Here is a 27719-nt window from a genome sequence, read left to right on the forward strand (position 1 = left end):
ATCTGACACACCATGGAGACAATGACATATTGAGATTAATGGGGGATTAACAGCTCGAGTACAACCTCTGTTTCAGTTTTTTTCCTCCCCATTTAAACTGGATTCTTTCCACACGAGGCTGCAAACACAATCTCAATTTGACAAAAAGCAGATAAACGCTGTGATGTATTTAATTTTGCCTTTACCGTCATCTGGCAGAACATCCTTGACGAGAGTGAGATAGAGAAGCCTGCGGAAAGGAAATCACATCAGTCTTGCTACAAATTGTGTTCTACAAATCGAATTTATCGCAATGGAAGTCAACATGCTTTCTCACCTGTCTGAGAGAAATCCAGTTATGAACTGTGGGAAATAACATTTTCAGGGGGAAAGCAAAGACAGCTAATGCTATTATTCTGATCATGAATAAAAAAGAAAAAGAAAACACTTTTAAATGTAATCACATACACTATTAGTGCTTTCACTCTGTCTCACACGCCACTCAATGAGCAGATTAATTGGAAATTAGGATTTCCAATTAATCTGGATTAATTTGATTGACCTTCAATTTATTTGAACTACCACTGTTTCCCCAGAAGTTTTTTTTTTTATTCATAATAATAATTGTCAACTGTGGGCGTGTGAAGCCCTTTGAAGCTTTCTTGTGATTAAGGGCTATTTAAATAAATTTGACTGGACTAGGAAAGCAGTCAATCATGGAAGACAAAGACACAATGTTTTTTTTCTTTAGTGTTTTAGCTCATGTTCATTTACAGTACTTTGTTCAGCCAATGACCATGTGAAAACCTTGCCTGCATTCATTGCTGATGTACACAAAGATGACTTGACTGTGAGTTGTACAGTTCAAACCTTAAGTGCCGCTCTGTTTGATCAGTGGAAGGTCAACTTTTGGGAGTTGAGCAACTTGTTAAATGAGTATTTTCTTGAGCAGAATGCCTGACCGCAAAACATTTCTTGGGTGAGAAAAATGATAAATTGAACTGTGAATTACGCATTTTATCAAATCCCTTTTCACAACTTGAAGCCTTCTTCTTAACTCATTGCTACATAGCCCTGCATGTTATTAGCAATATTACATTCCAATCTCTAGCACCTGGATGTTTACACAGTATCGCTGCTATAAACCTCCATGCACTTATTGGCACCTAGTCTCATTTTACGATCCCCGGACAGCAATTCTGCAGTAACAATTGAGTTTAGCATTACCCATGAAAGCTTTTATCCTAAAGTAAATTATGAATGTCTCTTCCACTCAGATGAATCACTAAATATGTGCAGTGATTTAATGTTTTTTATTCCTCTGCAAGGGTTGGTCCTAGCCAGATGATCAAAAGCAAAAAATGAAAACATACTGGAATTGTTGCGTCTGATGAGGCAGCTGGTTATGATGCCGTGATGCTTGAAAAGGGCTGACAGTGACGTCACCAAATCTGTTTGACGCCATCAGATGAGATGAAATATCATCTTACATGCTTGTATACACTGCCGTCATCAGACAAGGCTGTCAGGAAGTGTTTGGTACTTTTGGTAAAAGCAGTGCTTATTTTGACTGTTCCCTTCCTTTCAAATATGCATATTCTCCTTACCACACTGTTTACTCGTACTATCGACATATCTACAATGACGTGTGCAGCCCCTTCGGACATCAATTGCAGGAGGTGGGATTTTCCTCTCCATAGTAAAACTACAATTGCTGTGTTGCTTTATGCCAGCAGCTAATTGGTGTAAGAAAATAAATCAATCAGTCAATGGGTTAATAAGATCTGGTCATTTTACAGTACAAACATCAAAAATCTGTCTGAAAGAGTGACACTTTCATAAGTCTGTTGAAACTTGCAGACGAAGGGGCAGGATCCATACTAGAAGTCAAACATGTCACTCTGCTTCTTTGCCAGCTTGGCCACCTCTTGTCGTATGGCGTGTACAAGTGCAGAGGTGGAGAGGTTGCTCAGGGGAATGCTGTCCGTGTCCATCCCCTCCTGCTGCAAGCTTTTCTGGGATGCTGTGCTCTGGGCGGCAGGTTGTTGGTCCAGAGCTTGAGTGTACTGTAGGGGAAGAATGGCTGAGCTCCCCTGTGGGTAGCGAGGATGAGGAAAAGCCTCGACATAACCCGGCAAAGGAAGCTGGAAAAAAGGGTAAAGGATAAAAAAGAACAATAATAGAAATTCAGCATTTTTGATAAAAAAAAATAATAAAATCCAAAGCCAAAATGAGTTTATAGTTAAACCACATACAGTAAAAGCTTATTTTCTCAACATAGCACAAAAAAGTTTATCATCGACATTTGTTGGTTAGTCAGTTGTTTTGACATTGACAAATAATCGTTTGAAAAATCTAATTTCGGATGCAAACAGTTTTTCCATTTGCAGATTAAGGTAATAAGAGACGTTGGTGTAAACAAATATTTGGAAATTGTTTTTTTTTAATCATCATTTTATGACAAATTGCTTAATGTATCCCTAAAGTGGCTCCTTGAGTCACAAGTGACTCAACTGAATGACGTTTTCAAGATACAAGCTGTCGTTCAGACGATTTTTTTGCTTTAACTCGCGAGAAAAAACTTCAGATACCGCACAAGCGCTGTTGAGTGGCAATAACTCAATTCACAACAAGCAAAAGTTTGCCATGTTCAATTAGTGAATTATTCCTCAAAAAAGAGCCTTATTGGCCCTTGCCGTTGAACGTTACTCTGACACTAATTTTAGGACAAAGGCAATTACACGATGCGTATTTAAAACAACCACATAGCTTAGCCTTTCAGTCCATTCAGGCTTGATGCTAAGCTAAATAAGATCTACGTTGCAGTGCTGTAAACCTTTAACTCATTCACTGCCAGACATTTTCAGACCCTCTTTTACCCTAACGTTTGAAATCATTGAAAAAAATATAAACAAGTTCCTGGGATTGAATAGCTGGACTGTGAAAAGAAAAGGAAATATGTCAATGGCGGTGAATGAGTTAAGCAATGGTTCAAATATAAATGGTGCGGCAACACATGTAGACAGGCAACGTAAGTGTACAGCACTGTGTTACATATTTGTATGCCCTGTGTAAAACTACTATTACTGCTGCACTAATTACCTGAGAGAGGAGTCGAAAAGTCTCAATGAACACTCTCTACGTCTGCCTGTCCTATACTGCCCCCAGGTGGCCAAGGTGGGCACACCAGCAACAGCAGCGCAATGGCCTTCAATTTATGCAGTGTGACAAAAACGTTTTGTTTTTAATTCTATTTATATCATAACTGTAGGTTCTTATGAAGTACAACACTATGGAGTGCCATTTCTCCTCACTACACATTGCAAATAAACAAATTAATTCAGTGAATTAAAATGTCATACAGAGTCTGCCCACTGATGCGACACATCTTCCGGTTCTGGAGGATAGGACATCCAAGAGGGGCTGTGGTAGGAGGTTGGCGAGGCAGACACGAAATAGTCCGAGTAGCCCGGCTTGCTGGCTGGGATGGAATAGACGGCTGTTATTGGGTTTCCTAAAGAGAGTGCAGGAGAGAGTGACAACATGGAGAGTGGGGAGGGGACCACATCATGACTTACTTTTAAAATGTCACCTTGGTTCGCTGTCCACTCACCTGAGTAGTTGGACACAGGCTGCTCCATAGTGATGGATGGAAGTGCTGCCCGGCAGCTCTGCCCATATGGGTTGTTGTCATGTGGAGTCTGCATTTCCGTGACAGATGTCTGAGAGCTTCTTCCCTTGGGCCCCAGGTCGGAGACGGAACTGAGTGGGATTGCAGAGACATAAACGTAGAATTACACGAAGCAGTGGCCACTAGAGGGCAGACACACGCCATATGGATAAGCAATTAGCTCATTAACATTCTTGCCATTCCTCACTGCACTAGTTCAATATTAAAATGTATACAGGGCTCGAAGTCACACTGGTCACACAGTACATTACCTAGAGAATAACAAGTCCCAGCAAATGGATGTCAGTGGGATTCTATGCTGGCTATGCAGCAGACAGCATGTGTCCGTATGAGTGAAACCTAATGAGCATTACCGTCTTAAGGAGGTGCCAGGAGGTGGTCCGGTGCGAGGTGGTAAAGGAGGAGGAGGACTAATTGCCATATCAGGCAGCTGAGTGAAGTGAAAAGCCTACAAGAGATAATGAGAAACTCTCATAAACATGATTCTATAGAGAAGGGGCGTCCAAACTTTTTCTTCCAAGGGCCACTTGCATTGCATTTGGATGACGCATGCGGCCGTGCTGTTTCTGGCTGGGGTTGCAAAATAAGGTGTTTATGCGCCTACATACGAAGGCTCATTTCCGGTGTGCTTAGTCGGGTTTCCGCCTGGACGTCTCAAAGAAAACCTGGCACTCTATTGTACGAAAATGAACTGCTATTCACAAACCATTCACAGACACCAGAATAAGTGCACTCACAACAACGTCATCAGGCACAAATGCACTACATTCAGTTCATGTTCGCCCAAAATATAAACAAGTTCAACTGTGTGTAACTCTTTGTTTTATGTTTATTTTGACAGTCAACATTAACTAGCGGTGGCAGAAAACAGTTTGAAGCCTCTCTTTTGAAGAAAGGCTCTCCGTCTGCAAAACTACTGCTTGTTGTGAAGCGAGTCAGGTTAACTGCGGCTGTGCATCAGAGGTAGAGCGCGTCGTCTAGTAACCGGATCCGCTGTTCGATACCCACTCTGTCCGAGTCTTGTATCATTGCGTCCTTGGGCGAGAGGCTTCACCCAGCTTGCCTCAAATGTCACTCACACTGGTGTACGGCTGGGTGTGCAGGTGTTTGGAGTGGCTGCAGGCGCACTCTGGCAGCCATGTTTCTGTCAGCCTGCCCCAGGGCAGCTGTGGCTACAGAATGGAGTTTACCAAGTTGCCACCACCAGAGTGTGAATGCATGAGTGCATGAATAATATCCATCTTGAGTGTCCTGATGCATTATTATTATTATTATTATTATTATTATCCATCCATTATCGATACCGCTTATCCTCACAAGGGTCGCGGGGCGTGCTGGAGCCTATCCCAGCTGTCTTCGGGCAGTAGGCGGGGGACACCTTGAATTGGTTGCCAGCCAATCGCAGGGCACACAAAGACAAACATCCGCACTCACAATCACACCTAGGGGCAATTTAGAGAGTCCAATCAACCTACCATGCATGTTTTTGGAATGTGGGAGGAAACCAGAGTACCCGTAGGAAACCCACGCAGGCACGGGGAGAACATGCAAACTCCACACAGGGAGGCCAGGATCGAACCCACGACATCTGAACTGTGAGGCGGACGTGCTAACCAGTCAACCACCGTGCCGCCCTATTATTATTATTATTATTATTATTATTATTATATGAGAAGGGATACCTTCTACTCTTCTCCAACCTGTTACTGGTGTAGAAAGTAAGTAGTACGATACAGGCAAACGTCACAGGTCGTATCAGTTCTTAATTTTATCATATGCCGCAGGCCGTTAAAAGACGAATGGCAGGCGGCAAATTACCCCCGGGTTGAAGTTTGGACACCCCGGCTTCAGAGAGACAATATTATCTCATCCTGCTTACTGGCTTGGGCAAACTGCACTGGTACACGTCTGCTCCATAAGACGGGCTCCACTGCAGTCCTCCACGACCGCAGCTTATAGTGCCCGGGGCACTGGTCACCACATCTGCATAGGGAAGTGAAGCTGGAACGGCGCTGTATTGATCAGAAGGGGAGCGGTGGTGGTGGGAGTGCCTCCCGGATGTGGAGTGTCCCCCCGAGGCCAGGCTGAATGCCTCCTCCAGGAGCAGGTGCATCTGCTGCCGCACTTCATCAATGGATGGCTGTGAGCTCAGGGTGGACGTCTGTGACTGGCCTTTCAGACCGCGGCCGTACACGAAGCCCCTCTGATCCATTAAATGGTCCACGTTTGTCTCTTCAATCAACTCAGGCTCAGTCTGGAGTAAACAGGCAGAGTGTCGACGCGTGAAAATCAATGAAACGCAACTATAAACTTACTAAATCACATAGTAAAAGTCTTGAGTGTTTTCCTGCAACGAATACGTCATTGGATGAAAGAATGTTGGCGAGGTGTCCAAGAAAATCTGTCAAATTCCAAATGCGCAGCCTTTGAGTCAACACAAATGCCATTCAACACAAATCACACTACAGTTGCGGTGCATTGTGTGTAATCTGCAAAGAATAATCAATACAGCCAATAGGTGGATGGATGTTGACAAATTGTTGACAGTAATGTGTGGAAGGCTACGTGAATAACTAACTACTTTAATGGACTGCAGATTCAAGCACATCCTCCACTTTGTTTTTCTCCTCAACAAATTTTAACCACTCCCTATGTTTCACAGTTCTCCCGTTCCAAACCATTCACCTAGCCAGTATACAGTATTTTGTGGCAAACAAAAGCCAGTCAAAGCTGCCCTACTTCCCGTGCAAATAAAAGGTTGCCATGGGATACCCGCCGTAGTGCACCTCATAAATCAGTCCCCCCTGCAACATGAAAAGGAAGAAACATCTGCAGTGATGGGGCTTCCAGTTACAATGGTCACATTGTAATCAACAAGCCAGGAAATTGGTGGGGGGGCGGAGGGTCAGGCTGCATATGTTGAAAAAAAAAAAGCATGTAAGCGATGACTTTGATACACAACACAAGAAAAAACAATTTGGAGGTCAGCATTTAAAAATTCTTTGTCAAGTTTTTCATCTTTAATCAAACTGTTATTTGTCATAGCTCTGTAGTGTAACGCACACAATCAGCACGGATGGCAGACGTTAAAATTTGCCATATACATTTTCATATTAATAGTAAATCCATTTTGCTGTATCAGACTAATGAGAAAGCTTACATCATAACACATTTGGAGCATATCTCTTTCCAAAATGCAAAGGAGGCGGTAGGTTGGGGGGCAAGCGGGGGAGGGGTGGGGGGCAATGGCATTTAAGTCCCTGATATCACTGCCTATGATTTACAAAAGAACAGCTCACAGTAAAAACACCACGGGGGGAAGAGAGTGTCTGCTCCATTACACTCGGGAGCCAGGAACCATAATGGAACAATAAAAGATGGCAGTATGAAGCAGTCAGATGGATATGCATTATACAGTATTTCAAGCCCTTATAAATGTTCATTTGGGATTTTAAATGAATCAACTGCTTACCAGCAGCTTGTTGGTGTACAGAGTGACCACACCCGAACACAGCATGTCTGAGTTCCTGCTTGAAGTATTAAATAGGCCAAGAGGACGCAGATTTGGCACTAACATGTCATATCTGATAAGCTTTTAGCCTATTTTCACCACGCATGTGACTAGAGTAAAAAAGGTTACACAATTAAAGCTCATTAAATGGACAAATATAGTGTAGTATGTAGTAGATCTTTATATTGACTCAATTTGTTGTATGGTGAATTTTACATTCTATGGTATGGTAATGTGGTTATAGCATGACATGTTACACTAGTTTTGGACACGTGTGGGACTTACATCATAGCCACTGTTCCGGATGCCTTTCCTGGGTCTCTCCCTCATCACAAGCAAATCCATCTCAGTTCCTCCAGGACTTGGACTGTTCAGGCTCTGTCTGCTGCGATACGATGTCTGCCCTACCTGATTGGGCCTGGAGGATACATGAGAAAAAAAAAGTAGCAAATAGGCACAGCGAAAGGATAAACCACGTATTTAGAGGTTGGATTATTTCCACACCCAGATTATGCAGCTTTCACTTCCAAATTTAGGCAACACAGCCGTTAAACACAGCTTTAGTATATTTGGAACAGCCAAGCAATAAAGAAAGCGCATTCAGAACAAATCAATTAAAAGCCATTCATTTGTTTTAGTGTCCCTAGAGTGTGACAGGAGGTTTTATGATGCCAGAAAACATAAACAATTTGGGGTAGAGTATGATTTAATTGCAGCTGTGTGGATTTCACTGAAGGATTGCTTACATTAAAATTGATAGTAAAATAGATTTAATACACTATAGTTAAATGAAAGTTTACTTTTGGGTGGGGTCCACGTGTGCTTCTCCACATACGTACAGCATACTGTGTAGGGTACGCGCTTCTTTGTTTCAACTTTTGTGAATTCCAAATTCAGCTTTCTGTTTACACAATAGCCATTCATGTTTCCAACTCTTCCTCACCTCACGCGAGACTTGACATAGGTGGAATTTCGCTCCTCCTCAAGCTCCGCCCGCTCGTGGCCATGCCGCTGTCTTTGCGAGAGGGCCTGGCTGCTGTAGCTGCTGCCATCCATCGGAGGGATGTCAAAATAGCCCTTCTTGGCCTTGAGTCTCAGCTTGTTCCTGTATTGTTCGATGTCCGACCGCTGCTTGAGGGCTAAGTTCACCTATGAATATGGAAGAGAGAGGGGAAGAATAAAAGACAATTCCGAAAACTTTATTTTGCTCCTGTTCTTAAAACAGGCTAACTGATTTTATGCCACTAATACATGAGCACTCAGTGAGAGACCGCGGTCTAGGCTCGAAATATTTCACACCTATGAAATCAACGACTGAAGGAATTGCAAAAACAATGAGATCGCACAGATATAATGCCTATCCGAACTTTCCTTTAATTCTACAAAATGCGGCTGCACGATGGCCAAGTGGTTAGCATGTTGACAGTCCACATTCCAAAAATATGCAAGTCAGGTGAATTCAGGACTCTAAATTGTCCATAGGTGAGAAGATGAATGTGATGTTTGTTTATCAAAATATGTCCTCCGAGAGGTTGCCAACCCGACCTGAGTGTACCCCAACTCACACCCAAACTCAGTGGGGATACGCTCCATTTCAGCCGTGACCATAACGAGAAGTTGCATAGAAAATGGGCATTTTGAGTTTATTCGATGCACAATCAGAATTCGGTCTGGAGTTAAATTGATTCCACATTCCATTTTCTGACTCTGTATATAATCAGCTACGTATATTTAAATCCCAAAACAGAACATCCATCCATCCATTATCTAAAGGGAATCCCGGGAAATGTTTTTTAATAGAGTACAGACAAATCAAAACATAACCACCTCAGCAAATATTGCAACTAAAAGAATTTCAATCAAAACGTATTTGAACAAATCTCTCCCAATAGGTTTGCGTTTATGCATATGAATTACCTCTCCATTGAGCATGGCTGAGTCACGGTCAGAGGAAACATGTTGCGAGTAGTTGAGCTGAGCTGTCATGGGCTTTATTGAAATGAGCTGCAGGGAGCCAGAGGAGGTGTCATATGGATCTGTAGAACACAGAAGAAATTCATTCACAAAGCAACTTCAAATAACCTTTCAGTCTTTTGTGAATCTCAGAGAGCATCAAAACAGTCTATGGCCTGAATATTGAATTGTTGACCCTGCCTCTGATAGACAAGCAATTGAAGCAAAATAGAGTGCACTTGGCGGCAACCAGCAGACGCGCTGTTTATTCGGTCTCAACTAGTCCGCTGTCTAAAGCAGTACAGTAATTCCCAACCTTTATTGAGCCAAGACAGCTACTTTTCATTAGAGAAATCTCATTGCGCGCCACCCAAAAAAAAATAAAAAATGTCGCAAAAAGCAGATACACTGAAATAAAGGTGACCTCATCTCACAAATGTACTTTCTGTGTGTGAAATCTGGGCCTGTTGATATTTAATTGGTCACGGTGCACGTATGTTTACGGCATGTCAAGGGGCTACTTTCATAGCATCCACTAGTGAATGACAGACTGACATATCATCTATGATATGTATTATTAATGTGTGCTTTTTATGCAAAAACATCACGTCCATCTCTGCGTACAGCTAAGTGGTTAGTTACAGTTGTGTTATCACAAATGCAAGGTAGAAATAATTCGATATCTCAACATATTTTTGCATGTAGAGTACAAACCAAGATGTGATTGTCACATGACCGCATGTCCTTGTCGTGAGAAGCATGAATGATTTTTTTATTCACACCCCCGCGCCGCGTGTGCGTGCGACGCTCACCGTCTCTCTTGCGCGTCTCCTCCTTTGTCGGTTTCTGCTGCGCTGTGACTTTCGGCGCCGCCAAGCCCCGAACGGAATTCCGCGGCTCTGATTCGCCGCTGATGACGGAACCGTCCTCACTCAACAACTTGCTGCAAGTAACCATAGCAACAAGAGAGGCGGTGAGCTCTCCCAAAAAGCGGGCTCGCAGCCAGGTATTGTCACTCTTCCCTTTAACAATCTCACCTTTTGAAACATTGAATTATGACGGCAATTGTTTGTGAAAAGAATAAACTTGTGCAACACTACTACTTTATCTCGTATAGTAGCAATCCAACCACAGTTGGATTACAGCGAATGGACACAGCTGTGCTATTTAGCGTTAAATGAAGCAGGAATCTTTGATGATTATCAATGAATAACATTCAATGCATGGGTGTGTCTGCTACATTTAAAAGGATGAAGTCATAGAACATCATTTTGCTAGTAATTAGACAAACGCTGGCTCTTTCCGCATCGTGTTAAAGGGCCTTTAAAGGCTGCACTGAGGCTGGAATTAGAGCCGCGCCGACAGTGACATCAAAGCGCCGCAGTCCATCCCTTATTTGTCTGCTAAGAATGATAACAGTGAAGAGAGAGACAGAGGAACAGAGGATGCCCTCCCTGCTCCCGTTGAGGCGGCGCAGCATGGCCTCAACAAAGACGTGCACTGTGTGATAACTATTAGAGACGTAGAGAATACATTTACATTAGCCGCGTGAGAGGGAGAAGTTAGGTTAAAAGATATGTGGAATCGTGACTAATGGGATGAAGGGAATGGCAGGATGAAAAATCTTTCCTTTAGGGACAAGGGAGCTTACTGCAGATAACGGTGACTGCATTTGGCATAGGAGAGGAACTACATTATGTAAGTGAAATGATTGGTCAAAACTAAGCCTGATAACTTCACTCATGATACTGCACATTTCTTTCAAATCATCCTCCAACTATTCAGTTATATCCACCCATCCATTAGTCCACTGTGCTACATTATTCCGTTACATCCAGAACAGTTTGAATTCTATTGGCTATTCGACAGTTTTGAATTCATGCCACAAATATGCATTTACTGAGGCGTTCAATGAGAACTAGATCTTTAGATGGACAAAGGGCTTGGACCAACTCCAAGTTAAACAATTCTAAAGTTGGCCACAGTAATATAAATGATGTCGAGGGTTTCCATGTTCTTCTGTGCCAAACTCATCCAAGCATGCCTTTATGAAATTTAACAAATAGGCATAGGATTTGGGGTTTATGTTATGTCATGGTCAGGATGCAATTTAGCTGCTGTGTTTCTAAGGCCCCCTAACGTGCGGTTGCAAAGGTAGCATTGTATTACAATAGCATGTTTGATTTGTTCTCCTGCAACATGAGTACAATACATGGGCATGCTATGTTTTATACTTTAGTGGCAATCACACGAAATGAAAGATTAAAGGGGGTATTTGCAACTCCTACAAAAGAAAAATGACTTTTTGTCGAATATTAATATTAATAATGGCAGAATATCCACCTGCAGAAAACAAAATAATTCATCCCTTGATTGCAGAAAACAGAATATAGGACTAGCAAACAGAATCAGAGAAAAGAAGCAATATAGGATTGGGTGGAGAACATGGGAGCTTCCTATCAGGTAATTAATGACATTTTTGCTCAACAGATAATTTTATCAACTGTTTGTGATTTTTAATTGATTGTACATTCCCAAAAATAAACTAAAAACGGACTAATTACTAATTCCTTCTGAAGTAACACGCCATTATGAATAAGTCATACTGCCAAGCAACGTAGCAGCCGTGGCTAACGTTGCCCTGTTTGTAATGCTAATGCTAGCTTAATATTGCTGGCGCTGCTAGTTTGTTGAAGCTGCACAGCATTCTCTACGGACTTTTATAATCGCATGCCGTTGTGAATGGCCACGTTTAAGAATTGCACTCATGCGAGTAAGTGAGGCTCTGGTCAGATAGTGAGGGTGGGGAGGAGGAATTAGTGAAGTGAAGACATTCAAGTCTTACTATCAGTTCTAACACTGCAAACTCCCCCATTAATACAATTTTAAAAAACGAAAACATGTAATAGGGTGTGACTTGGACGTGTCGGTGATTGACATGGATCTGTCCCTGCCTATTAGTCTTAGTCATCTGTAATAATTCCAGCTTCCTTGTGTCCCAGACCGGCACAGAATAAGCATGGGAAATGAATGCATGCATGGTTTCAATTAGGATTGAAATGTGAAGGTAAAGCTAAAGTGTGTATGACTTGTAATTGACGACAGTGAGCCATCCTGACGTCAAACGCATGACCAGCTTCCTCCCTGTATTGCCTATTCTGTCACATGCATTTAAGTTTAATCTTATTATCCGACTGAAATTGAATCCAGTCTTTGAGAGATTCTGCCCTTTTTGTGGTGGCATTAAACAATCAGTCATGAGTCAACATCCCAATTCATTTTGAGAACAGCACTTCTTGCTATCAAACGAGCAAAAGGGTCAATTTGACCTGACGTCACACACGATCTCTGCTCACGCCTGGCTATTATTCAACATTATGGCATTAGGAGGCTATGCTTTGAGTTCTCTGAAAGGGCTGGGAATTTTCATGCAGGACCTTTGTATGGAGGCGAAAATACCTTTTGTGTTTGTCATTGGTGAGTTTCGCCTTGTTGACTGTGCCCTCATGTTTCAAGGTCTTCTCCAGCGAAAGTGGTGCATCCCGAATTTTCAGGGACAACATCAAAGTATCTTGACCAGCAGGTAGGGTATCCTCGTCTCCTCCCTGCTGCCCCAAATGCTGCTTTGCATAGTCAAAACCTTGAACTGGCTGAGGGAGAAAAGGATGGGAAAAAAAAGTTCATAATAAAGCAGTAATATGAAAATGTAAATGCATACATGCTGGCCTGTTTTCTGAAGCTGAGCCATGATTAGTTGTTACTTGAGCCCTGAGTAGTTGTGATGTCATTTTTAGTCGACAGAAAAGACAAAATGGCCACCCCCTGAGATGGCTAAAAACGGGTGGATTTTGCTGCTTAACTCATATTCCACAAACGCACTATTAATCAGAATGCCGTGTTTCAACTAGTGGGTCTGCTTGGAACATATTCTTGTGAAAAAAATAGGTTTGGGTTGATGTCCGCTTTAAAGGCATTTAGAAGAATGCCATAAACCCAAGGGGTCCAAAAATAGCTGTAAATAAATGTTAATTAGGGGGGAAAAAAAGTGTTTACTGCACTGCTGTGCCTTCAACTGGAGAAGATAAATTGATTTAACTAAAGCCCTTTTCATCTTCTTCCAACTTCGTGTCCAATAAACACTCACAGTGGGTGGTGATAAAATGAGATTGGCAAGTTTTCATCAAAATATAATGATGGATTTAAACATTAAAATACAGTAGAGAACACGGAGGAGGAATGCTTTAGTGTTTGTTTAGAGAAAGTATAGCAATCACATGCACGCACACACACACACAAGCTCGGCGTGGAAACTATAGTGCCCCAAACGCATCCATCTGGAATTGCAAAATCAATGTGACACTCCACTGAACAAGCTCTCTCTTTGTATTAGTGCACACCCTCATAAGGTCTATAGAAATCACTGAATGTTTAGCCATGTCTAATATTCAGTTCACTTGAAATGAATTACGAGTGCAGTAACGTATGCACTGACCACAACATCTCTCAGAATAAACCAATCACCATTTTCACTCCAAGGGAAATCACTATGTGGGTGTTTTTACATGGGAAGATCGCAGAGGGATCAATTGTGTATACTGTAATAACTGTGGATTACAGATGGTAGTGTAGGCTTTTTATTAGTATCAATAAAGCAGCGGAATGTGCTGAGAGTGTCACTTTTTGTTTTCATTCATCTATTCGGGTGAAGCGAAGCCCGACTCAGCAAAAATAACGGTACACAGGAGGTGCTCAGAGGAGTTTGCGCGGGATATATCGACACCCAGCCTCTTTGCAATCTTGTAAGTTCACACGCTTGTGCTTCATAAACACTCTTGTGTAAAAGCTGGCTGGATCTGTCAAGTAACATCTGGCGACTGCTTGGAGCCAATTGTCTTTCATCCAAGAGAATCCCATTGTAAAAAGCGTTATAGCTCCAGTGTGCTGCTGAGTTGTTATTTTTCATCAGCACGGCACAATATACAGCAGTGTAGACAGTTCCTTCTAACCCTTCTTTCGGCACCATGCAAAGACAGAAATTGTTGTACCTGATGATAGTAGTTGACGTCCCTCCGGTACGCCATCTGAAAGTGAGGTAACGTGTTTTGACAGGGCACAGTAGGTAGATACAGGCATCTCATTTTAATCATGGAACAATAAATAAAAGTTGGATGATTGATTGGATGGAAGAATGGATGAGTGGATGAAATTAAAAGCTATATCAATTCTGAGATAAATCATAGTTTGAAGTTGTAACGATCCCTCTTTTTACTTCTTATCATATCAGTATGATCTACTCTATATCATAGAGCAATTTTTTCCACCATCCATTTTCTATTCCGCTTGGGGCCACAGGGCAAATACTGTATAGATACAGACAATCATTCATACTCTCATGCACCACGATGCGGAAGTGAGGCGAATTAAACATACCACCATCGGGGATTTCATTTATTGTATTCCATTCACTATACGTAAAAAGCGTTATAGCCTCAGCGTGTAAACATACATAAGCACCAAAATTGCCATTCATACAACAAGTAATGACAAACAGAAAACAGGTGAGCCGTGATTGGTCATTATCTGAGCCCTGAGGGTCTGTGATGTCATTTTCAGTTGAGAGAAGTGACAAAATGGCCGCCCCCTGAGATGGCTACAAATGGCTTAATTTTGCTGCTTAACTCATATTTCATATTAATCATATTGCATTGTTTCAACTAGTGGGCCTGCATAGAACATAATTTTGAAAAAAATATGTTTGGGTTGACTTCCCCTTTAATTGAGTGTTAGAATGGATGGTTAGGATGGAAAGGATACAATTCAAGTTGTGAATTTATACACATGAATTTGAATTTACCTTAGCCCGTGGATTGAGGTTTCCGATTGCATCCGCTTTGTAGTCCTTTTTGTTTCTTCTGCACAGCACGGCTGTGATGATGAGAATGATGAGTGTCACTACAGCTATGGGAGCCAACACTGCAGCGATGATCCAAAGGTTATTTGGAGGGTTCTTGACCACAGCTGAGGAATGTAAAACATTATCATTGCCATCATCGTTTTATTGCACCAATCATGTTTTTTAATTAAATAGCCACCTTTTTTTTAAATGATGGGTTCAACATTACTCACTTTAATGTCAAATGATGAATCATGCATAGTTTGTGTGATCTGGGCAACCTTTTTTAAAGATAAATGGCAATTTTAAAGAGATCATTTTTATCAGATAGAGATCAAATATCGGCCCTGCGACTGATTTCAACCAGTCCAGTCACCTGGGACCCTAATAAGGATAAACGGTATAGAAAATGAAGGGATAGTTGGATGGATAACAGATCGTTGAGGCCACTGTACTTTTCTTGGTATTCAGATGGTGCCCATTATTCTTTTTTACGTATAAAAACCAGACTGGTGAGGAAGCTAATCGTTCTACTTTAGCGTCATTTAGACAAAGATAGTGCTTTGCCACCATTTTGTGGACTCTTGGAGCCAAGAAACTATGTTGAAGTGAGTTGAGGAGCTTCGCTGAGACAAAAGAAGTGCTTTGCAACCATCTTATGTATATAGGCAATCATAACCCTTTTTAGGGGGCGTTAATTACTTACAGGTGTTCACTTTTCCCAGCAGTGCCTCTCTCCTATGAAATGTGGAGTTTCACTGGATAGTTGTAAACTCAATGTCATATTGAAAAATACACAATGTGGTACAAAGCACAAGTGCACCTACCTAATTATGTGCTTGTTGGATGCATAATATAATACATAGTCTACTTTATCTTACTAAAACATGCAGATGTGACCATTACACCTACGCTAAAATACTCCACATTCAACTTAATGTCGAGTCTATTGTGGGCAACGCTCCGCTGTGTGAGAGAATGCTACCAGCTCTTAACTGCCTTGACTGTCTCCCTCTTGGCCTGTTCAACAAGCACCGAGCAGCTCTGCAGCCTGCGCAAACAATGTCCTGCCGGCAGCCTTTCAGAGAGATTATAGAACACAAAGCTTCCAGCAGCTCTTCTTTCCAAACCCGCGATGCGGTTTGAGGTTGTCAACGTCCACTTGTCAAACGCTTAAAGGATGCCGTTGCTTACGTTCTGCTTGCAGTTGAACAAAGTAGCCCAGGGTCAGCGCCACGGTCTGAGAATCTACAGTGTTGAGGACCTTGGCGGCTGACGCGCCCGCTAAAGGAATGCCATTGTGCTGCACGTAGTAGGTCATCTCTGCTGGATTCTTCAATCCCGGCACTCTTCTGAGACTCACCATCTGACCAAGCCAAACAGAAGAGCGTCAATACAATGTCATGCGTTGGTGTCGACACAATTAATGCAGCTTTTCCACCGCACGGCGGCTTGGCCCAGCTCACATCGGTTCGGAGTAGTCATTTTTCCATTACAAGATAATACTATGGGGGAAGATGAAAAAATTGAGATTTTAAACAACATCCTAATCTGACCCTTCATGCTGTGGGGGGGGCAGACATTCTCACTGCATGCTATAAATGCATGTGAGGCGCTCGGTCGTATCTATTATAAATGATTCTTTCTTCCGGAGCTGCTAATCCACATGGACGACTATCTCGATCATACCTGGACAGTGTAGCTGCCAACAGCGGTAGCTCGTTTGAAGCGAGTGCCTTGCTGGCCTGCCAACACAAACAACTCGGCAAGCCGCTGCTCCATCAGACTGGCAAAGCTTTGGTACAGTTCAACTAGGTTGGCGTTATCCACATCCTGGATTACTGTGAAGAGGGGCGACACATGCACATGCAACCAGCAGGTTGTTAAAAATCTGTCAGACACAGAGGTGAAGTTAGACACGTGTACAGAATGTGATTGCAAAAGTTTGGTACATGATTTTGATTTTACCTATAACCAAAAAGTGAGCCCTACTTCTTATTATGTACACTCATTCATAAGGTTGTTCCAGTTTATTCAGGGTCATTAGTTCCTATTACAGACTGTATATCTTTCTGAGTTGTGGTTACATTGTTATTTTTTCATTATAGCTATTTTTTTTTTTCATTTTGACATTTGTTTTTTATTATGTTAATTTAGTTTTCATTTAAATTTTTAGAGAAGGTTTGTTAGTTTTTATCCTTTTTTTTTTTCAAAAATACTTCATTTTAATTTAGCTTTTATTATGTATAGTTTTTTTAATTAATGGAGTATATGTCGAGGGCAAGAAGAAAAAAAAAGGTCACTACATATAGCCTTCCGTACGGACGTACAGCAATACCGAAATGAATGTATTTAAATTGAACCCAGAATGGTGATGTCTGATATTAATTGACAAAGACAAAAACTAAGGACATTTATACTATCATTATAATTAGTTTTAATTTGTTTCAGAAACGTAAGATATAGTTTAAGTTATTTTTTGTTTGTGAAAGAATTTTCCAAAACAAAAACAGCTGAGACACACACGCGCTCAGCGTGGTGATCAGTGAAATAAAAACAATATGGGGCACATGTCATTGCGTCTGTGGGACCGCAAGGTACACAACACTGTTTTATTTTTTTATTTTTTCCTTACTAGGAGTGTCAGGAGTGTGGCACCTGTGTGTGACAAGTTACAGGTTAAATCCGTTCTCGACGTCATTTGGCTGATTCGGACCGACTGGGACCACGTGGGTCATTTAAATATGCAGACGGGAACTCGGTGGCAGTTAGGCAATGCCCAGCTGCGGTTAAATATGTAAACACTGCAACAAGTGAGGCTGACACACAACCATAAGGTGAAGGAAAAAAATATTATAAATGAATAAATACTCTTACCTGTGATGACCCAAAAGTCCCTGGTGGCAATAGAGGTGTTCAGGTTGTGATACTCCAGCGCTGAGAAAATAAACACATTGAACACATGATATTTAACTCACTGGATTGAAATCTAAAAATGAAGTTGTTTAATTTGATCGTTCTGAGCAAACAACTGCATTGAATGCATAATGCCATGTCTTTAAGACATGAGTTAAACTTAATCAAAATTATTTTTATATACAGCACAACACAGAAGGGTGATTTTAATGTACTGTATGTATTTGTAGCTCTGATTTTATTGTTTGAAATTATTGCCGGGTATTTTATTAAAATTTCCGGCAAATTGTCTCCTTTTAGGACCCAGAAGCCTCGGCCGCGGCTAATGGGAAACGAAAACCTCGCAGCGGCCATTGAAGCCTCACCACAAAAATAGAAGATGGATGATTACGTCGACGGATAAAATTGGCTTCCGACTATGCTTAATCCATTTACTTTTTTAAGGTTCCCGTCTATTGTTTATCTCAATTATATGTCTATAGACGTGGTTATATTTCTTTATAGTTCGAGTTTTTTTCAAACATCAGAAATTGATTTTTGTATTTTGACAGCTCTCATTTGAAATTACATCTCATAAAAAAACCTCACAGAATCATGCACTATATTTCCTCATATATGGCTGAACAAAATTTCAAACTGCTTGCCAATATATCGCTTTGTCGTTTCAGTCACCATTCTATTGTTTTTTGGAGACCTGGAGGGAAAAATGATTGTTCAATAAAAAACAATCACATCATTCTCACATCAACAGCCGTTCCAACAAGCGATGTTCTTTGTGAGTTGGGGATTTAATCATTGTAATCTGGTGTTGAGGTGTAGAATGTCTGATTTGGTGTGATACAAATCTGAGCTGGCTGCATGTCAGACAAACACGGCAGCAAGGAGAGCGCTCGGCTGCCTAAGCTCTGGTTGATGCCGTGTTCTTTTTACATCTATTTCCTGCTTGATTAAACTCCTCTGCTGCTGCACTGTTTGCAGGGATGCTGCATTGCTGGCCTGTGAGAGCGGACTCATGTACACTCAGGCATGACAGCAGCAAAGCAACAGAACGGTGGCTGACGAAAAGACTGAGGATGGGATTCAGCATTGAAAACATACAGTATGTATGGGAGCTATGTAAAATCAGTTTCATAATTTGGGTCAAAAGTAGCGTTGAAGCAGCTGGACTGGATTAAAGAGAGCGCTGGTTCGATAAAGATGAGAGGTGTTCCCAATCGCACTACACAAGTTAATCACGGCCTAAGAGCAGATGACTTGACTTTGTGTTCCTTCCTGGTCCTGTAGGTGTTGGTAGCCTAAATTTAGACTGTTGCAGATCAACAAACTGTTCAAAACAACAAGAAGAGGATGTTTTGGCCATCTGTGTATTAACAGCATGGCTTATGCTTGCTGTTCATCCAATTCTTACGGTGGATGATCAGCAGACTCACCATGGTCAAGATTATAGAAACTCTCAGGGACTAACCCATGGCGTGACCATCTTCCTACGTATCGGCTACTGATCCCAGTTCCCCCGATCTGAAATTTTGTGAGCAAAATGCACCTTTTAAAGGGGAAGTCAGCCTAACATTTTTTTTTACAATGTCTCTGTGCAATTTCTTTACAAGTTCTATGTTCTATGCACGTCCACTAGTCTAAGCACGTCATTCTGATAAATATTGCATTTGTGGAATATGAGTTAAAGTGGAGGCCAACCCAAACATGTTTTTTTTTTTCAAGATAATGTTCTATGCAGGCCCACTAGTTGAAATACAGCCTTCTGAGTAACAGAGCGCTTGTGGAATATCAGTTAGGCAGTAAAATCCACCCGTTTACACTATGTGGTTTAACTCAGATTTTGCTTGGTTCAGACAGACCAAAACACCAAACCTAGCCTTAGAGAAAAGACATTTAGCAAGTCACTGTATACATCCATCCCATTTATCATGGCTCTTAGCAAGTTGAACAGTTAGGACAAATGCTAATCCTTGTTCAAATGCATCCTTGCAAGTTGTATTTCACGCCTCATGTCAACTCAGCGAAGAGGGAATGGAACAAACTATAAAGACACGTCAAACTTTCACCAGCAGACATGCAGGATATGGTCAAGATTAGAGGGACTCACATTTGAATAAATATGGGCATAGCCGATAACACCTAACAGCTTTATTCAGTGCGACGTAGCACTTTACATACTGCCCTTGCAGAGCTGTGCAAAATTCTTGCTTTGTTGTTTTGTCACTTCTGTCGACTGAAAATGACATCACAATTGTTCAGGGCACAGGTAACGACCAGTCATGGCTCAGCTTCAGAAAACAGATGACCTGTCATTGGTTGTTACCTGAGCCTTGACCAGTTGTGATGTCATTTTCAGTCGACAGAAGTGACAAAATGGCCGCCCCCGGAGATGGCTAAAAATCTCGTTTTTGGAAGCTGAGCCATGATTCCTCGTTACCTGAGTCCTAAGCAACTGTGATGTCATTTTCAGTCGACAGCAAAATGGCCACCCCGTGAGATGAGATGGCTTAATTCATATCCCACTAACACCATATCAATCATAACGCTGTGTTTAGACTAGAGGGGCTGAGTAGAACAGATTATTGTCAATAAAATGTAGGAGTTGACTTCCATTTTAAAGCATGCAGACTCAACCTATCGAAATCCACACAGGACCAACTGCTCGACTGCACTGGGGCATTCCTCAAATTACTGTAGCACACAATATCTTCACAACACTTGCAGAAACACATCAATAGAAGGTTATCGGTTATCGCTAAGTCAAGGCAATGTCAGCAGATCTTTTGTATAAGATTTGGTGATGCAAGGTAGGCAATTTTGTCCTTCTCATGGCCATTAATAATTGGCTCTGTGTCAATTTATTTTAATGGGAGGTTGATCTTATAAGCCCCCAAATACCAGCTTAGGGGTGTTGCCTATTGGTGGGATTTAGCTTCAAGGAGCTTTTAAATTTGAGCCTGGATGATACTAATTCCACTACATTTTTCTCCATAACTCTCTCCACAACAATAAAATAACCCTTATCATAATTTTTGTAAACAAAAGGCATCAGGGTCCTTCCGAGTGGCAGACCGCGAGTGACCAACCTTGACCTGAACTTTGAACGATGACTAAACCTTGTGTTTGGGGATGCACCGCCATGTATTCCCCAGAGGGTTTAGTTTTTGTTTTGCTTTTGCAATCAAAAACATAAAAATGAATCCAGCAGGGCAAGTGTGTGACAACAATAATTTGTGGTTGCTGTAAAAATGTGAACATTCCAAGATTGCCTATTGACGCAAAAGCTACTTCTTATGGGACAAACCAAACCTCCATTGGTGGGTTTGTGCAAGGCATTTTCTCACTGTCAGTTTTAAATGCTTCGTTGAGTTGCCCTTGAGAAATTTAGCAATTCATTATGTCTCGCCTAGACAGCGCACTATCCATGATCCAATGAAAGAGAACGCCTGTGCCTGATCAAATCAAGTATAACTGAATTTGCAGCAAATATTTTTTTCCGAATCAACATACTACATTTGTTGAAATGTATACCACAGCCAGCACTACGTCTCCATTCAAAACGATTTACCTCACGTAGCATCTTCATTTCGACTGACACTCTGTGGGGAATCAGGCTAAACTCATCATTGAATACATTTACCCTGTTTCCTCAGTCGCTCTGCCTTGGTTAAATGGCACGTCAAGGGTTTGTTTACTCCGAGAGTGCTTAGCTTATTGCCACCCAGAAGTATGCGTGACGAATTTCACGCTAGGTGGTGAATCTATTGTTTTGGCTTAAAATGGACTTTTGGCTTGCAATGTATTCCACTTGAGGAAAAGTGAACTTAGAGTTAAGCAGCTGAGAGTGGCGTCAAGCCCACACGGGGCACGACAGAAGCAGTGGTGCACTCTGGGTTGTAAACAAGCACTGCAGGATGGTAGTGTTTCCAAGTTGTTCGAGCCAAGTCCAAAGGTGGTGGGAGAATCCCCCGCTGTTAATTATTTCCGGGACAAATTGACTTGGGGGTGAGGAGGGAGTCACACCTCCTGCAAGCAGCAGTGACGTCACTGAAGGACGAGGTGACAAACAAACATGCCCTCATTTGCTGCTTTATCTCATTGTGATCCTTTTTACTCTTTCCTTGCACTTTGTAGTCTTTTTTCCTTCTTGGCATCAAAACTGTTTGGAGGCAAATTCACCCCATAATGGTATTTTAATGAGAGCTTAATTCAATGCTCATTAACAGCATCAAGGCACATCGTCACGCTCAGTGTAAACATACAGTAACTGCCATATGTCAATAGTTGATTCACAATAGTGATTGTAGCATCTGCCATAAGTGAAAATTAAATTTAAAAAAAAAAATGCATTAAATGCAACTCGTTCTATTCAAATGCCCTCCCGAAATATAGGGCCTGATTCATATTGCATTTGAGACCAAGATATAAAAGTGTTCCATTCAAACGTGAACAAAAGAATGCTGAGGTTGCTGATAAGATTGGAATTGTTTTGTTTGCGGACACTATTTGACTTGCGGCAGACATGACAACAAAATCTTTTTTTTTTTTTATACATTATACTAAATAGCTCGGTGGAGTGTGAAATATCGACATCCCTATTGCCACATAAAGCAGTCTGTGCTAAATTTCAATATCTACTGTAAGAAATAAATGCAAAACAATACAGTTTATGCATTTTTTATAGTCTTTCAGTGTATCCCCTTGGGCAATGCCACTTGTGTGTGACACCAAACTACCCTATCGCATCTCAGAGAAGGCAAACATCTTGTCGATGATCTCATTGTTACCATGAAATTAAATAAATCATTTTCTCTCTGGGTTTCGAAAATTAGTTTCAAAATTGCTTCTTATTAGACCGAAGAATTTTGCTTTTGACTCAAAGCGGTTGAGGCTGCGTATGGAATGAGAACAGACGGCACACTGGGTCTCTACGGGAATGCTGTTTAGGCTCATGCTGATTCCCTGTCATCATTGCTGGTTTTCTCCTTTAAGTACATCTAAAACATAGACAGAGAACTTGGCTGGCAAATGAGGCTGAGATGAAACATGTACAGTTAATTTGTTTTTGAGCAAGTGTACCGCTGCAAGGTCGCAATAAGGTTGAATCATGGGAGGGTATATCAGTGTATCACCTCGTATTAAACAACTGTCCACAAAAATGAATGACTAGCATGCTTTGTTACACACAGGTTAAAAGGTCATAGTAGGCATCAATCTGGGTAAAAAAAAAATGTGTGCCTTTACATTTGGTGTACTTCACGGGCCGAATGGTGACTTACGTTCAGCGACGACTAGTGGTGGGTAGAAGAGGAAGTAGCCCACCAGCTCAGAGGACAGCTGACCAAGGAGGTTTGAAGCAGTGGTGCCATTAAGAAAGACAGTCCCATTTTTCACACTGTAAACCAATGACACAGCAGAAGAGCCTGCAGCCTGCGAGACACTCAGCATCTGGGCACAGGAAAATTAAGATGAGGGCAAACAGAAAATTACACTGGAGGAAAAGCATATTCTTTTCATACATAATCCATGTTTATTTTTCCTCACATCACAAATGGAAAGACTTAGTTTCCTCACCTGTATAGACAGTTTGCTGTTGACACGGAGGACTTTGGCCTGTGCTTCAGAAAAAACTTTCTCCAGCCTCTCTTCCATCATTTGGGAAAACTGACATGAGCGTGGATCATCGACAGCTCCCACAAACTGCAGAACTGCAGAACAAGAGGAGTCATTTCGCTTTATTTTAGAATGTTGATATTCAAAGCTCTAACACAATCTGACTCTGCACTGTAGTTGACATTTATTATTATTCTATTTTGTAGTTAAACAACGGAATTTTGGTGGAGATGCATATAAAAAGAAGAATAACATTCACATATCAGATGTCTAAATCTATTGATTTATCAAATCTAAGCTAACAAATAAGTAAATGAAATTATTATTATTATTATTATTATTAACCAAATAATATAAATTAACAATTAGAGTAGTGCCTTGAGATACGAGTGCCTTGACATACGAGTCACTGGCTGATTTCTGGGTGTCTTGATATTTGAGAAAAAAAAATCTGAGAATCCCCCACCACTAGGGGGCATCAGTAAATTTAACAACATCTGGACAATATCAATTCATATTGGTTTCCTTCCAGTGGAAGGACATTATCAGTAGGTAGCGCTAATGAGCCATTAAATTGGTTTGCCAAACAGAAAGAAACGACTCTTAAGAAGAACAAAGACAAATGTTTGCAAAGTTTAACCGTGTTGATATTGCACTTTAATCGAATCAGACTTGGAAATAAAGCATAATGTAGACATTCGTGGTGATCGCAATAATTCTGACACACAGAATTTGTAACACACGTCAATGGTCAGACGTCATCTCTAGCAAACGTCTGTAACAAATAACGGCATCAAGGAGCAAATGTTGCAATACACAAAAACATTTCTACCTTCAACATTTCTAGCGAGGAGAGACTAAGGAGGCTGCAATTAGACAAATGAGATGAGCCCACAAGGTACAGACATGTTATGTGCTAACATTTTCCGTGTTTCCATTCTTATATGGAGGGCAAATGTTATTACTGTGTGTTTCTATTACGAAGAATATTACTTAATTGAGTGTGATTATTAATGTAGCTATTTGGGAAGGTATCTTAATAGTTTCCTCCTCTCTAATCACCAGTGCAGAAGCTCCACAGAAGCATAATAACCTAACTATAGCAGAAAGTCTTAAGCTCATCTTATTTTCTTCTTTCGTCCTGACCTGTTTTCAGCTGGAAGCCAGGAGCCGGGCTGGTTCTCCACATTGCAACGGGAATGGGGAGAGCTGTAACCATGGGGAGGTACTGTCGCAGGTCTGCAATCAGCTTATCGCGACCATACGCATCCAAGCCCGAAAGCACCATGGAGGGGACATAAACCATGTCCCTTCCAGTCACGTGGTAGGCCACCGTCATGTTGGGTGAACCAAATACAGTCTCCACCTAAAATCAATACGAGTTAAAGTTATACAAAACCATCCAATACATTTCACATTGCATGCTTATACTGCTAAGAAGCAGCGGGATTTTTTCTGGATTTATACACGTATCCACACAATAGCATCAAATATCTATATCAAGGCTGTCCAATGTAGAAGTACGGATGCTTTATGAAGATTTTGTACTTTTAATGAGATCTTAGTTTCCTCTCCATTGTACTGTCAAACTGCCAGAAAAACAACCAAGGAAAACACATTTTATTATGGTTTTACATCACATTAGGGTTTTACCTGACATGGCGTTATGGATTATCTCTGTGCTATGATAATTGGTATCACTGATAAAATATTCAGAGCTGGGCATTTTAAAAAAAATTCCCGATCCGAACCTATCATTTTAAATGGGCTTCCGTTAGCGTTTCCGTCTACCAACTTTGACCAACTTCTGTATTTTATGTATTACGTAAAGTCAGAGGACTCACATTCAAAGCCTCCAGGCTCACCATACTCGCCACCACTTGTTATCAACCATGACAGTGTTTTGTTGTTTTTCAATTTTACTATTGTAAGAATAATGTATACTACTTAGTATGCTATGACGCTTGCTGTCCCACATTTGAATTATGCAGAATAGAAGTTTGATGACTGGCCTTAGCCTTGTTGTAGTCCAGACGTTAGCCTCATTCTAATCTAGCCTTGTAGGAATAGATGTTCATCTTTATGCTTGTTCTGATCTAGGCCCGGCTTGCTTTGCGTGCCTTATTGCTTTCAGACATGCATAATGATGACTCACACACACGCGCACACACATAGACATACCAAACTCAGAATGTCCCAACTGCTTTCGCCCCCCTTTTCCCTTAGAGTCGGGACACCTTTGTAAACAGGGACTCCTAAGAAAATAAAAGCGAGGAGGCGGAGTTGCTTATCAGAGGGTTGCTAGGAACTGTTACGGTAGTTCCCTTCGCTCTCCTTGCGCAAGTAAAATGACAATATTGTGTTGAGTGTCTTCTCTCCTCATTTTGTGAGTTGTTTACTAATGTCTCACTTGGTGTGAACCTGACAACTATTAAGATTAACGCTTGTGTAATTATTAATAATGTTTCAGGATATTAAAAGAGTGATCCGTAAAGGGCACCTGTGACATAAATCATCATGTCCCGTGTTATTAAGATGTGTTTTACGTTTTATTGTAATTAAGATGTATTTTATCATAAATAAGATGTCTTATATCATAACTGAGTCTTAATATTAACAGTGGCTAACGTCCGGCATGGAATAAACGGTGTTCAACTTCAAATTTCCACCGCAGCTAAAAATAACTGTCCAAAAGATATACATTAAAATGGATGTGGTCGATCATTTTCATGTAATAGCTCAAAACTGCTTTGCTATTATCAGTGTCACATCTGCATGTTTGCTCACCTCCCAACCATTTATAAGCCTTAATCAAACACACAGGCCACTGCCCTTGCCAGCAGCTTGCATCCCATCGAGTGAAAACGTAGCGCGACTGAAAAAAGCCCAAGAATCCCGTGGCAAAACCGGTGATGGGAGTGCAGTGAGGCAAGACACTTTGTGAGCTTCAAGGAGACATGGGAGAGCACTGACCTTCAGGTAGGTAGCTCTGAATGACACTACCAGAGAGGTATTTATTCAACAACATGCCTTTTTTGTTCTTGTTATAGTTTGCAGTGGTGTTGAAGTGGACTCTGTCATACAAGGTGTTATAATTACCTCATTTAGTGACCTGAAAAAAAGCTGTCAGTGTGATGAAGGGCACTTATACCACCGCAAACATCAAGCACAAATAATGTGCTTTTTTTTTTTTCAATTCAGAATCAGAAGACATGTCAGCTTGATGATTGCTGCAGTCCTAATTTAGACACTGCACCTCATCACCCACTGCCTTGTGGGATGCAATCACTCAACCTCATTTCTATATCAGTCTTCGCATAGCCTACATGAGGGTCCTTGGTCGAAGTGTTCAATTTACTTTGAGTTTATAAACTTTCAAATGTGTGTCAAGGGAAACAACAGAAAGTGTTGACAAATGCTGAGAAGTCCTTAGCAGACGAAAGCTCACAGGCAGTTCATGGAAAGGTGGATGACGAGTAGGGTTGGGCACCTAGTCTCGAGACACAGTTGGAACCGGGAATAACTGTTACTCTGTTATAAAGAATAATTTGGAATCTTCCGGAATCATTTGCATTTAAAATACGATACGCAGGCAAACAGTCCTGTCGAATTTTTATCTTAGTCTACACCGTGGGCAGCTAAAAAAATGGATGTCTGCAGTTTTCCTAATCGGGGAATCGGAATTGAGAATCGTTTGATACCGCAAAATCGGTGAAATTCAAACGATGCCCAACCCTAATGACAATCTCAATAAAAAACAGCATTGTACTTTAATATTGCGTACTAATTCAACGGGTCATTCAAATCACAATATAACACTGGACACTTCATTGGGTATGTCATCTACAAAGAAACAGGGGAGAGAAAGAACACTTGAATTGTATTATGATTCAAGATAACGGTGTTGATGCGGTACATATAGTGCAACTGCTAGTCTTATTCATCCAAGACTAACAGAATAACATCGCCTTCCGTGAACAGAATTAGAGCTAACAGATTAGCACACATAAAGATGCTTGTTACTTTTGTTTGATTTCATTTCTCTTATCGCTGTTTGAGTAACAATGGAAACTTTCCCCATTCCACAGAACCAAAAATCCTGTTGCCGGCTCTCCTGCTAACATGGACAGGCAAACAAACTCAAACCTCTTTTGTTGAAGGCGCTA

At 41.2% G+C, this 27719-nt stretch overlaps 1 protein-coding gene and 1 long non-coding RNA gene across 3 annotated transcripts in view; one reads left to right on the forward strand and one right to left on the reverse strand.

The window, feature by feature from the left end:
• Positions 1 to 264: 264 nt before the first annotated feature.
• kiaa1549lb (KIAA1549-like b) overlaps positions 265 to 27719 on the reverse strand; it is a 54508-nt gene continuing 27053 nt past the window's right edge. Inside the window, exons 5-22 of one of the 2 annotated variants that reach the window (XM_086026706.1) lie at positions 24700 to 24919; positions 23515 to 23648; positions 23220 to 23388; positions 17905 to 17964; positions 16717 to 16868; positions 16222 to 16393; positions 14989 to 15152; positions 14180 to 14215; positions 12594 to 12784; positions 9947 to 10077; positions 9099 to 9217; positions 8125 to 8330; positions 7467 to 7599; positions 5550 to 5924; positions 4024 to 4118; positions 3593 to 3741; positions 3342 to 3460; positions 265 to 2123 (exon numbers count right to left, since the gene is read on the reverse strand). In XM_086026706.1, coding sequence (XP_085882832.1) covers positions 1860 to 2123; positions 3342 to 3460; positions 3593 to 3741; positions 4024 to 4118; positions 5550 to 5924; positions 7467 to 7599; positions 8125 to 8330; positions 9099 to 9217; positions 9947 to 10077; positions 12594 to 12784; positions 14180 to 14215; positions 14989 to 15152; positions 16222 to 16393; positions 16717 to 16868; positions 17905 to 17964; positions 23220 to 23388; positions 23515 to 23648; positions 24700 to 24919 — 2889 coding nt within the window. In that variant the 3' untranslated portion in view covers positions 265 to 1859. Of the gene's footprint in view, positions 2124 to 3341; positions 3494 to 3592; positions 3742 to 4023; positions 4119 to 5549; positions 5925 to 7466; positions 7600 to 8124; positions 8331 to 9098; positions 9218 to 9946; positions 10078 to 12593; positions 12785 to 14179; positions 14216 to 14988; positions 15153 to 16221; positions 16394 to 16716; positions 16869 to 17904; positions 17965 to 23219; positions 23389 to 23514; positions 23649 to 24699; positions 24920 to 27719 lie in introns of both variants that reach the window. The other variant, XM_086026705.1, reaches the window with a different exon arrangement.
• Positions 10576 to 26531, forward strand: LOC147149936 (uncharacterized). The gene is made up of 5 exons (XR_015086295.1): positions 10576 to 10832; positions 12651 to 12717; positions 18922 to 19042; positions 24710 to 24877; positions 26377 to 26531. It is a non-coding gene; the product is annotated as an uncharacterized LOC147149936 (long non-coding RNA).

Source organism: Filicampus tigris, chromosome 3, assembly GCF_054856515.1.
Source record: "Filicampus tigris isolate MCC_2025a chromosome 3, RoL_Ftig_1.0, whole genome shotgun sequence".
Taxonomy (NCBI): Eukaryota; Metazoa; Chordata; class Actinopteri; order Syngnathiformes; family Syngnathidae; genus Filicampus; species Filicampus tigris.